Here is a 13,615-nt window from a genome sequence, read left to right as displayed (position 1 = left end):
TATGAAAAATGTTGGTCTGAAATTAAGAGAGACTTGGATAGTTGGACAAAATTGAAGCTTTCTTTGTTAGGCCGAATTGCTGCTATCAAGATGAATGTATTGCCAAAAATGTTGTTTTTGTTTCAAACATTACAGATCGTGGACAAAACGGAGTGCTTCCGGAAGTGGCAGAAAGATATATCCAGATTTGTCTGGCAGGGCAAAAAGCCCAGAATTAAGTTTAAGATATTAACAGATGCGAAAGAAAGAGGGGGCTTTGCCCTGCCAGACTTAAAGTTGTATTATGAAGCCGCAGCTTTTTGCTGGCTAAAAGACTGGCTACTTCTCGAAGACACTGACGTGTTGGACTTGGAAGGTTTTAACAATGCTTTTGGTTGGCATGCATACCTATGGTATGACAAAGTTAAGATCAATAAGGCCTTTAAGAACCATATTGTCAGGAAAGCAGTGTTTAATGTCTGGACAAAATACAAAGACTTACTGGAAAATAAAACTCCAAGGTGGCTCTCACCTCTGGAGGCTAAGGCCCTAAAAAGACCCAATATGGAGGCTAAATGGCCAAAATATTGGGAAATATTAGAAAAAGATGGAGACAATTGGAAATTGCAGAGTTTAGAGAAAATGAAGGATAAGGTGCGAGACTGGTTACATTATGCTCAGATTAAAGAAGTTTTTAAAAATGATAAAAAGTTAGGGTTCCAGGTGGAGAAATCGAAGTTAGAAACTGAATTGTTAGAACCAAAGACTAAGGTATTATCTAGAATGTATAACTTGCTGTTAAAATGGAATACACAAGACGAAATGGTCAAATCGGTTATGATAAAATGGGCACAGGACATTGGGCATAACATTATGTTTGAGGACTGGGAAAGGTTGTGGACCACTGGGCTGAACTTCACCGCATGTAATGCTCTGAAGGAAAATGTAATGAAAATGATATATAGATGGTACATGACCCCAGTTAAACTTGCCAAAATATACCATTCGTCTGATAATAAATGTTGGAAATGTAAAGAAAACGAAGGAACATTCTTTCACCTCTGGTGGACATGCCCTAAGGTGAAGGTCTTCTGGGAAATGATATATAATGAGCTGAAAAAGGTATTTAAGTATACCTTCACTAAGAAACCAGAGGCCTTCCTTCTGGGTATTGTCGGCCAGAAGGTGTTAAAGAAGGACCGAACATTCTTTATGTATGCAACAACGGCAGCAAGGATACTCATCGCAAAAAACTGGAAAACTCAAGATCTACCCACACTGGAAGAGTGGCAGATGCAACTGATGGACTATATGCAACTGGCCGAGATGACAGGCAGAATCCGTAACCTGGGAGAAGAGAAGATGGAGGAAGACTGGGAGAAATTCAAGAAGTATCTACAAAAACATTGTAATTTGGTTGAATGCTAAGAAGGATGCTAGATTATAAAAAACTGGCCACCACTAAATTAGATTTGAAATTTGATGATAAGTGAGACTAAAGAAAATACAAAATTTTTTGGAAGAAGTGCTAGATTATATTTGAATGAGTGGACATGAGATTGTAAACAAGTTGATAATTTGTTTGGAAAAAACTTTTAACGATGTAAATGGGAGCGGGAGACGTGAGGAAGTCCAAAGAAGTGATGAAATTATGTCTGTGATAGAAGTAAGACTGTTTATTTTTTGTGCATTTATATTTAAAAACTTTAATAAATATTTATTAAAAAAAAACAGAGTGGCTGGGGAAATCCAGCCAGATGGGCGAGGTATGTATGAAAGCATGTTTGTATGTATAAGTTATTATTATTATTATTACTACAGACTACAGTGGTACCTTGGGTTAAGTACTTAATTCATTCTGGATGTCCATTCTTAACCAGAAACTGTTCTTAACCTGAAGCACCACTTTAGCTAATGGGGCCTCCTGCTGCCGCTGTGCCGCCAGAGCCCGATTTCTGTTCTTATCCTGAAGCAAAGTTCTTAACCTGAAGCACTATTTATGGGTTAGTGGAGTGTGTAACCTGAAGCGTATGTAACCTGAAGCGGATGTAACCCGAGGTACCACTGTACAATAACTAATAAAAAATGATGGCACCTAAAGAAGTTTTGTGCATGTGCAAAGTACAGTGGTACCTCTGGATGCGAACAGCATCCATTCTGGAGCCCCGTTCGCATCCTGAAGCGAACGCAACCCACGTCTGCGGGTCGCAATTCACCGCTTCCGCGCATGCGCATGACATCATTTTGAGCGTCTGCGCATGCGTGAGCGGCGAAACCTAGAAGTATCACGTTCCGTTACTTCCAGGTCGCTGCAGAGCATAACCTGAAAACGCTCCACCTGAAGCATATTTAACCCGAGGTATGACTGTACTTCCACTCACAAGCTGAGTTTCACAGAAGTTCCCTTTCAGTAGCAGTGGTGTTAAACTTTAAAGTCCTTAACAGCTTGAAACCTGGGTACCTTCTTCCATACATTCCTCCCTGTATGCTCCAACCATCATCCAAGGCCCTGCTCCAGGTCAGACTTTGTTAGGAGAGGCTGGTGTCAACTAGGATTAGGGCTATTCTCTGCTGTGGAGTCCACTCTGTGGAATTGCTTTGCCAAACAAGTGCATTAGACCTCAGCAGTGTACTATGGGCAACTGGTCAAGACATGGCTCTGTACTAGGTAAAGGTAAAGGGATACCTGACCATTAGGTCCAGTCGTGACCGACTCTGGGATTGCAACGCTCATCTCAATTTATTGGCCAAGGGAGCCGGCGTACAACTTCCAGGTCATGTGGCCAGCATGACTAAGCCGCTTCTGGCAAACCAGAGCAGCACACAGAAACGCTGTTTACCTACCCGCCGAAGCGGTACCTATTTATCTACTTGCACTTTGACGTGCTTTCGAACTGCTAGGTTGGCAGGAGCAGGGACCGGGCAACGGGAGCTCACCCCGTCGCGGGGATTCGAACCGCGACCTTCTGATCGGCAAGTCCTAGGCTTAACCCACAGTGCCACCCGTGTACCTGACTCTGTACTAGTTGCTGGTAATTACAAGTGGCAAATGTGCTGTTGCATTTAAGCTCTGTTTGAGACATTGGGTTGGCCATTCCAAGAACAGAAAGGCTCGGGCCTGTGGTCTGATCCAGGAGGGCTCTCTTTGCGTTCTTAAAAAAAGGATTTCAGCTGACTAATTTGTTTATTTGTGCCAGGGCTTTTCAGTAACACTTTCCTGGTGTACATAAGCTGAACTATCTCCCACCAAAGAGGGACAGACTACTCTAGCCACTGGTAAGACGTGAAATAAGTGTTGTTGAATTCAAGTGTCATTGAGTTCTAGCTGGAAATTGAGCTGAAAAGTAAAAAAAATTCTCTATTTTCCACAGGTAAAATTCTGCACTGCTAACTAATGAAAACACTCTGAGAAAAGGTCGTAAGATTTAGAATGGTGTTGGAAACCATACAAATTGCTGGAGCCTGAGAAAATAATTAAGCCATTCGTGTGCAGCGTATTTGGTACAGATTTGCGTCAGCCAGCTTTTAATCATCTTATTAGCACACCGACTAAAAATCAATTGTTTTATAAGGTAATAATTGTTTATTTGGTGCTTTTTTATATACTCGTTTGTATTCTGCTTTCAAAATTAATTTGTGTGCATAATTGCTCCAAAGCAGCTCACAAGTCAAAAAACAAGACAAATATAGCAAAAAAAAAAAATTTAATCTCCATAAAACTGTACAAATATAAGTTAGTGAAATTGATCGTAACAATCCTTCTGAAGAGATGTTTTCAGAGCGCAATCACAAAGAGGAAAGAGGAGGCTTTGTAAATCTTCCTAAGAAATAAGATTCACAGTGTAAGATTCATAGTAGAAAATTATTTATCTAATGAAGGCTTACAGTTTTCATATATGAAATATGTTTTATTATACAATCTGACAATTAAATAGCATTTTATATCTTATCTTAGGTTGTCCAACATCACAACAACAAAAATAAGAAGATTCTTATGTGAACGAGACTCAAATTGGTTTCTGAAATTTCCTTTAATGCAATAGGACTGACTTCTAACTAAAAGGGTTTGTGGGCCAAATCAAAACAAGAAAATTAACCATAAAAAACCCAACAATAACTCTGCAACTATTTAAAATGTTAAAAATCAGCTTCCAGAAATCCTACCAAAAAAAAAAAAATCAGGGAGGGGGAGTTTACATTTTTAACATTCGATTCCTCTCCTCTTTCTTTCCCTGAAACTATTTAGTATTTTAGGACTTTTACAGTCACCAAACCAGGGTAGTCTCTGAAGTAACAACCTCCCCTGTTGTGCAGCTTCTACTGAAGTGAATTGCAAGTGCAGCTTCTACTGAAGTGAATTGCAAGTACTTTAGCAACGCATGGTGGGCATTTATTCATCTACTTATTTATAGATGTAACCGAAGTCAGGGTTCCCATGCAGATGAAATATTAAGACACTTAACGGCACAAATGGTTGAGGAGCCAAGAAAAGCATGGCTTATCGGGGGGGGGGGGGGAGTTCTATCATGTTCTTATTATTTATTGTTTGTGAGCCGCTTTGGGATTCATTTGAGTGAAAAACGAAATAGAAATAAAAGTAAAATTTTAAAAATGACAGACTTGAGGGGAGGAAAAGATTCAGCAATGTGTGTATGGTGGATACAGAGGTACACAGGGTGGCAAATCTCACAGGCAGCAACAGACTGGCAAACCGCCTGACTCTTTAGGGCATAGGGCAGGCATAGGCAAACTCAGCCCTCCAGATGTTTTGGGACTACAGTTCCCATCATCCCTGACCACTGGTCCCGTTAGCTAGGGATCATGGGAGTTGTAGTCCCAAAACATATGGAGGGCCGAGTTTGCCTATGCCTGGCATAGGGTAGCCATAGGTTTCAGACACCGGGCACTTGCCACAGCCCCAAGAAGGGAGAGGACACCCAGAGTCAACAGTCTAAGGAGGAGGCACTTTTGATAGCAGGGAGGCGCTTTAAAGCAGCCTTCCCAAAACTGGTGCTCTCCAGATGTTTTGGAATACAATTCCCATCAGCCCCAGTCAACATGCATGCTGAGGATGATGGGAAGGCACCAGCTTGGGAAAGGTTGCTTTGAATTGATATGGTGCGAGGGAAGCCTGAACTTTCTAAACGGACTGCTTAAGAAAGCTCTCAAATGTGTATTATTAGACTAAGGGATCTAGATGTCGCCTTTGTCACAAGAAGGAGACAGCTATAAATCACAGAGCAATAGGTGTGTGTGTGAGAGAGAGAGAGAGAGAGAGAGAGAGAAAGAATAAAGACAGGGTTTGTTTGTTTGTTTGTTTGTTTGTTTGTTTGTTTGTTTGTTTGTTTAAAAAATGATATTTTCCATTTATTTTATCCTTATTCAGATCAGCTTTGTATTGTGCCTATATGCAGCTTTTCATAACAATTCCTCAATCCTGCCATTTACCGTATTTTTCGCCCTATAGGACGCACTTTTTCCCCTCCAAAAATGAAGGGGAAATGTGTGTGCGTCCTATGGGGCGAATGCAGTCTTTCGCTGAAGCCTGGAGAGCGAGAGGGGTCGGTGCGCACCGACCCCTCTCACTCTCCAGGCTTCAGGAGAGCTGCAGCGCCAGCCCCACAAGGTCGGGGGACAGCGGGGAGGTGGAACGCCGCCATCCCGCTGTCTCCCGATGTGGTTTGGAGGCTGACGGCGGGGAGACGCGTGCTTCTCCCCACCGCCAGCCCCGCAAGCTCCGGGACAGCGGGGAGGCGCAGCGTGTCTTCCTGCTGTCCCCGGACCTGGTCTGCAGGCGGGCGGCGGGGAGAAAGCGCTTCTCCCCGCTGCCTGCCCCGCAATCTCCGGGGACAGCTGGGAGGCGCAGCACGTCTTCCCGCTGTCCCCGGACCTGGTCTGCAGGCGGGCGGTGGGGAGAAGAGCGCTTCTCCCCGCTGCCAGCCCCGCAAGCTCCGGGGACAGCTGGGAGGCGCAATGCATCTTCCCGCTGTCCCCGGACCTGGTCTGCAGGCGGGCGGCGGGGAGAAGAGCGCTTCTCTCCGCTGCCGGCCCCACAAGCGCCTGGGGGGGGGAAATAATTTTTTTTCCTTTATTTCCCCCCCAAAAAACTTCGTGCATCCTATGGGGCGGTGGGTTCTATGGGGCGAAAAATACGGTACTTTAACACACAAATTCCAAAGGCTGAACAAAACATAATATTTAATCATCACATGAAAAGTACCGATTTCCTTTCAAATTTTCTGACCTCACTTCAGGAATCCCAATCACCAAGGCATGCATCCCACTTCACTTCAACTTTTGATCCAACTCGACAGGTATTGGGCATAATAAATTGCACTTCATAAGACACATCATGGATATACAGAGAAATTGACATAAATATTACATTCGAGGCAAAAAAAGTGAGCACATGAGCTATTGTTTGATTTGATTTGATATTTGTATTCTGCTTTTCCAGCAACAAATGTTGAGCTCAAAGCGACTCATAATAATCACAATAGCCTTAAAAAAACAAACAAACACTGCCATCACTTTAATATCCAACACAATAGCATATAAATAAAGCAAACAGCAGCAACAAGTTCATCAAAGTCTGCTCCTGACTGCTTTAAACTCCCCGCCCCCCGTTTCAGATGTATATATATTTGCATCTGGGCATTATACTTGGACTGTTTCTGCCCTAATGAAACTTGTTACCCTTTAATGGGCTACAAAGTTCTTTGCTGTGGCAGACCAAGACGGCTACCCCTCTGGAAATGGTCATATGAACTGTGTTTCACTTAATGATCTTCACCTTCACTTGCCTCCATTTCCAAGGGTAGCCAAATTTAGGCAGGAATGCACACCCTTTAGGGATCATAGCATTGCATAATCAAAAGAGCAAGAGGGAACTGACCCGTGAAACCTGCTGTGGTTTCAGCACAAGGCGCTTTGTATTTTGACGCAATGGATCGAGTTGCAAGGAATTACAAACAAGGTCGCTCCCAGCTGCGCTACTGAGAAATTCAAACCTGCACATCACACCGAGTCATGAATAAGTCGATAAACACATAGGCACAATTAAAAGCACGGCCCAGCCAAAATGAAAAAACTCCCCATGATTTCAACGGAAGAAGAAGAAGAAGAAGAGTTTGGATTTGATATCCCGCCTTTCACTCCCCTTCAGGAGACTCAAAGCGGCTAACATTCTCCTTTCCCTTCCTCCCCCACCACAAACACTCTGTGAGGTGAGTGGGGCTGAGAGACTTCAGAGAAGTGTAACTGGCCCAAGGTCACCCAGCAGGTGCATGTGGAGGAGCGGAGACGTGAACCCGGTTCCCCAGATTACGAGACTACCGCTCTTAACCACTACACCACACTGGCTCTCTGTGCACACTGCAATAAATAGGTTTAGAAGTGCATAACTTTAGCTGTATTAAAACACATTGCTAATGTTCTGCTCTTTCAGAAATAAGGAACTAAATTAGTATCATTTGAAACTTTGGCAATGCATTGTCATACATTTAAAGCACATGACTTCTCACAAAAAAAGTCCCAGGAATTGGTGTTTACTCCTCTAAGAGCTACAATTCCCAGCACCCTTAGCAAACTACAGTTCCCATGATTCTTTAAATGCACTGAATTTATGGTGCATACACAACCTTATATTCTCGTTTTGACACCTACTGCCTCAAATGCAGATTTGCTCATCTGCAAATGGAAGTAAAAGAGTTTTCACTTCAGCAGACAGAAGGAGGGGAGGCAATTTTGGCTGATCGTCCTTCCCACCGCAGCCCACCACTACTGTCTACCACCTTCTGGACCCCCCCCCCAACACACACTGGAGCAGATTTTGGAGGAGTACAGGGGGCTCAACAAGAAAAATCATCAAAAGGTGCCTCCATTTCTTCTCCGCACCCCAGTTCTGAAAGCAGGAACAACCTGAGTTCCAGAAAACATCTCTCCATTTAAGTCACTACATGTTATTTACTTTACACCAATACAGAAAAGTGATGAAATACATATCTACATATTAGGCAGTGCCATTAAGAATATGCTATGGGGTGCAGACATAAAATGGGAAATACTGCATGTAAAAGGACATGCTAGCTTAAAAATGCTTTCCTATGCAGCTGTGCAACCCTCCGGAGTTAATAAAAATTTAGACCCCAGAGCAATTTAAGATGTGCAAATCTCAGGTAGGGAGAATACCTATCTTTCTCTGAAGCCTCTTAGATCTGAGGGTGGAGGAGTGTTGCTTTTTTTCCGTTCAAGGCCGCATTCCCTCTGGGGGGTAATCTCTGTGGGCTGGTGCTGGGCAGGGCCAGAGCCAAAAGTGTGTGTGGGGGGGTCCCCATTCTTTCTCCCTTCCCCTCTCCTAAACAGGCTGCTGGGGGAGACAGAACACTCTTCCCAGAGGACTGAACTGATCACCTGAGGAGGGTTTCTGAAATTTGGCCAAGAAATTAAGCTGAGGACCACTGATTCCCCTCCCACACCAGATCTACAGAAACACCCTGTGGTCACTGCATCTGCCTAGCGTGTGAACAGGAAAGTCAGGCTGATGGCCTCATTGGCTGCTCCCAAGCGGTCCTAATCCCAGTGCCACTGACGTGCCACTTCCAGGATCACGCTGAGCATAGCAAAGAATGAGAGAGCCCTTTGCAGAAATACATGCACCATTTCCCAGCATACCAAGAAAGCATGGGAAATGACTAAAGCTAAAAATATAGAACTCTGACAACATAAAAAAACAGTCGCTTACCTTCAAAAATATGTTGCGAAGCTCATTCGGATCTGCTCTCCGGGTTGTTTGAACCTACAAAACCAAGAAGGAAGGGGGAAGGTTAATGCTCCGCTTGTCGGGTTACTCATCTACCAAAGAGGGAAACCTGAACTGCAATCTATGCAGATAAAGAGTAATAAATATCAAGTCTCTTATCTAAATGATAGAGCGAGTGCCAGACATTCAGACACATGTTTATGTTGCTGAACAGTAAAACAATTGCAAGCCTCATGACAGCTGTCAAACTCGGGAGGAACTGCCAGGGAAAGAGAAACAGAGCCTACTAACTCAAGAAGAAAACTAAAACAACAGATAATGAAGCTAAGAAGATAAAACAGAAGTGTTCCAATCAGAAAACAGTTTTGCTCTCCTACAAAAAGTCACAACAAGAGTGAAGGCATATTGTGCATGCCAGAAAGCGCAAGTAGCCCTCTGCAAATAAACTAACCTCCCCCACCCCCGGAACAAGATCCGGTAGCCATTGCAATTTAGCATGTGCAATAGAATATCATGTATTACTTTGCATGTGGTGTGTTCTTGGAGATGAATTACAACACTCTTAAAACCTACATAGGACCTCTGATCCCCAGACTGACCTCTAGCAAACCTTGGGTGGAGCAGGCACACCTATGACCTTATCTAGCCCAATTAACAGTCCCTTTCCTCATGTCACTCTCCTCCTTTTAACACTGCTTAACTGCTGTGTGGCTATACCTCAAAAAGACAGGCCTTTCTAAGAAACTGCGTAAGTGCTAGACAAGGAGAGGGCTCCACCTTACCTCCCACACCTACAGAAAGATGGAATGCAAAGCATTTACTTGCCTATGCAGCCTCGTGTCCCAGGAAGTGTGACATAACAAGCTCTATTTTACATCGGTGGGGGGAAAAGGCTGCCTTCCTTCCCTGTCTTCAAGGATATCACAGGCCTTACAAGGCCTCCGCTATCCTCAGGCCTAAATTGCTTAGCGAGGGCAAAGCCTTGTTTTTATTTTTTAACACATACCTCAGAGTTCATCTGCACACTCTGCAATTAATCATTCCAAAATAAGCACAACCCAGACACTGCATGGATGATTGAAGCCTCCTTTATCCATACACTAATAGCCCACGGCTGTGTACATATTCCCAGCTTAAAATGCAGCCTGGTTATTCTTTTTCTCAATTCAGAGCAAAACTGGTTTGGCAGCCGGGGGGGAGGAGAGAAAATGCATCAAAATGCAATATTTCATAAGAAACAACCGGACAGATATGGATTGCGGCTACCGTTGTGTGTACATTACTTCCCAAACCAGTGCTGGGGGGAGTGCCCTGGATGCAGACCAAATAGAAGTGTATACACAGATCGCTGAAGAATATTATGGGAACAGCATAGGCTGCAGTCCTAACCCCACTTACTTGGAGGTAAGGCCCATTGAAGTCTTAGGCCCGATTTGGATTACAGCCTAATTTACCACTCCCTAGTGTGAATTCCATGCTGAGCTCCCAAAGAGAGAAAACAAGCCCAGATTCATTCGAACCGAGTGAGTGGATTTAGGGGGCAAATCATTGGGGGGATTTAAAAAGATGGGGGCACAAAAGCATCCCTAACTTGCCCTGCTTTGATCAGCTGCACTAATGGGCTTGACCACAGAGTAACAGAACTGCAGAGTTGGAAAAGGGGGACCCTGAGCATCCTCTAGCCCAACCCCTTGCAATGAAGGGATCTCACCTAAAATCCTACATAGCTTAGTTGAGATAGGGAAAACAGGGCTTTTGCAGGTGGAGACGCTTCGCAGAACCGTGGTCCAGGCAAACAAGAGAGACTATGACCCCCCCACATCTTTCCCCTCACGGCTACCTACCCTGCCAAGCACCTCACCCCACCCACTTTTTGACCAGTCTGAGGTAACAAACATCCCACTGCGCCCAGTTACTCTGAAGCCCATTTCACACATGCGAACTGAGGGAGGGGGGGAAAGATGAACCCACCAGTGGCAAGATTGAGCCCAGATAGGGCAATGGGAAACCGGTTGCTAATCGGGATTTTTGAGACACTCTTGGCAATTAGATTATAGATATAGATATAGATATAGATATAGATATAGATATAGATATAGATATATAATTGATTTATCTATCTATTCTATGCCCTCCTGGGGCTCCCTCCCTTGTCGCTAGGGGCGCCTTTCAGCCGCCCTCACCCCGCCCTTGCCAACATTTGGGGGGACCCCCCTTCCCCGCCCTTGCCGCCACTGTGGCCTCGAGGCGGAAGGGGGCCGGGCCCCCCACATCCACCCACCCACCCGCGCGCGCGCCGCGACCCCTCTCCCCCGCGCAGCCGCCGGCGCAAACCGGCTGCTGCTGCTGCCGCCGCCGCGCTTATTTGCAGGAAGCCGAGAGGAGGAGAGTCACCTTGACCGCCATGCTGAGCTCGGGGAAGTGGATGGCGGTGGAAAAGGAGGAGGGCAGGAGGAGGAGTCTCCGGGAGAGACACCCCGCCCGGCGCCCGGCGGCCTCAGCCGGGGCCTATGTTAATGAGGATCCCCGGCCGAGCTCGGGAGCTTGTCCCGCCGTGACCCCGTTGCCAGGGCCGCCGCGGCCTGCGCGGTTCTGGAAGGCGCGCCGGCGCGGAAGGCTAAGCGCCGCATTCTGACGAGCGCAGCTGCGCCATAGAAGAGCAAAGGCGGAGGGAGCTGGGCGGCGGCGGGGTGGGAGAGAGAGAGGCCCCGAAATTGTTTTTTTTTTCTTTTTTCCTTTGCTTTTCTGTCTCTTCCCCACCGGCTCGCCAAGGGAAGCCTTAGCAGTAGTGGCTGCCATGGGGAGGAATCTCCGCGCTGCCGGTCCCTCTTGGAGGCAGGAGACTGGGAACAGCAAGCGGGGCGAGAGATCGTTGTCCTTCTCTCTGGACTTCCCATCCATAGGAGCCCATTCCTAGGGGCCGAGGAGTCTTCTGCCACCCCCCCCAAAAAAAGATGATAGATAGATAGATAGATAGATAGATAGATAGATAGATAGATAGATAGATAGATAGATATAGGATGGTGGATTTATATCATATCAATCATTTCATATCATATATTGGACCAGGCCCCCCCTATGTTGATGGGCATTGCCATTCAATAGTGCGCAGTGCAACTCTTCAGATGATTGATTATGCGGGACGGGGCTTATACCTGGGCTGCCCCCCCAAAAAAAAACAAATACTCCCCCCAAAATGTTCCCTGTTCCCATCCTGGTTTTAATATTTGTATTTTATTAAGGTGGTTTCAGTTAAAAAGAAATAAAGTGATGGGGAGGAGAAGGAAAAGTGAGAGAAAAGCAACAAAATCCTATATACCCTTTTAAAATGTGGCTCTTTTCTGGGGGGGGTGTTATTGGGTTGTTGTTCTTATTCTGATTATATATGTTGTGATCTTTCCGCCCTGAGACCTCAGGGTACAGCGTGGTATATAAACTCAATAAATAAACAACAACAAAGATAACATATGAAAACGAAAACATACCCCCCAAAAGCAATATACAATATTTCCATATGTTCCTGTATAAATTGGTATAGTGTTATTGTCCTAGTGCTTATGTAAATGCTAATAGCCTACTATGTTTTGTATAAACTCATTCCAAATGTTATCATGTTTATCCTCCCAAATGTTATCGTATCATGTTCCCATCCTAGGGTGGCTGCTGGGAGACCAGGGTGAGGGGCTGGATAAAGACTTGGGACTTCTCCTGTGTATGTGTTTTTAATTCTCAATAATGCCAACAAGCACAAGTCCAAAGGCCCACGGAGGAGCCAGGGACAAACATGTGCAGGCTGTGCCATCAGTTTGGCTACAGGTGTGGCTGGATGTTTTTAGTTTGGACTGAAATTGGGGTGGCTGGTGGTGTCTCCACACACCCCTCCCCAAGAAAAGTGGAGTGGTGCATTTTTGCTCACCCTTCCAAGCTGCCACTACATTTTCCCTTGGAAAACAAGTCCCACCTCTTGAAATCTTGAGATATACATTTATACCTCTTGAGATATACATTTATTAAGAAACCAGAGACCTTTCTTCTTGGACTAACAGGTTTGGAATTGCCCAAGAAAGATGTTAGACTGTTTTTGTATGCCACAACTGCAGCAAGAATTTTGTTAGCTAAGAACTGGAAAACACAAGAAGTCCCAACAGTGGAGGAATGGCAGATGAAGATGATGGACTTTTTGGAGCTAGCCGACCTGACTGGAAGAGTCCGCGACCAGAAGGAGGAGGAATACCAGGAGGAATAGACATAATTTAAAGACTATTTAGTTAAATATGTTAAGATAATTTAATTAGAAAAACTTTCAAATACCAGATAGGCTTAGGATTTAAATATGTAATGTTAGAGATTAATATGTTTAATGTTAAAATAGAAAGAAAGAAAGATGTTAAGTGATTAAGTTAATTTTATGAGAAAATTGGTTTTGGATAATGATATACACTGAAATTCAGCCAGGGGGATTCGAGGAAGTCACTTAACATGTTACTAATTTTGGATTAAGTACATTTAAGATTTATGTTTGTTTGTCTGTTTAATTTTTTTTTGGAAAATCAAAAAGAAAAATATGGAAAATAAAATAAAATAAAGCATCCATGACAGATGGCCATCCAACGTCTAAGGAAGGAGGAAGGGAGGATTTATTATTTATTTGTACTTATATCTTGCCCTTTGTCAAATGAGCCCAAAGCTGGATACATATGCATATATACACACACAAACATGGCCTTTGAGCCAATGGGCTATTGCTTGTTCATTGGGTATAGGGTGGTATATAAATTCAATAAATAATAATAATAATTTAACTCAGAAATAAGTAATAATTCCCCATTCTCCAACCAAGTATGAACACAGGATATAGCTGAAACCCATGGAGAA

General features: G+C 44.4%; 1 protein-coding gene across 2 annotated transcripts in view; it reads right to left on the bottom strand.

Moving 5' to 3' along the window:
• The window catches only part of SLC25A12 (solute carrier family 25 member 12), a 65,566-nt gene extending 54,236 nt beyond the window's left edge, over positions 1–11,330 (bottom strand). Inside the window, exons 1-2 of one of the 2 annotated variants that reach the window (XM_081874517.1) lie at positions 11,135–11,330; positions 8,723–8,776 (exon numbers count right to left, since the gene is read on the bottom strand). In XM_081874517.1, coding sequence (XP_081730643.1) covers positions 8,723–8,776; positions 11,135–11,146 — 66 coding nt within the window. In that variant the 5' untranslated portion in view covers positions 11,147–11,330. Of the gene's footprint in view, positions 1–8,722; positions 8,777–9,031; positions 9,108–11,134 lie in introns of those variants that run through there. The other variant, XM_081874518.1, reaches the window with a different exon arrangement.
• Between the last annotated feature and the right edge of the window lie 2,285 nt (positions 11,331–13,615).

The sequence above is a fragment of the Podarcis erhardii genome, assembly GCF_964252035.2.
Source record: "Podarcis erhardii genome assembly, chromosome: 1".
Taxonomy (NCBI): domain Eukaryota; kingdom Metazoa; phylum Chordata; class Lepidosauria; order Squamata; family Lacertidae; genus Podarcis; species Podarcis erhardii.
Note: the sequence above shows the minus strand (reverse complement) of the source record. Positions and strands in the feature narration are given on the sequence as shown.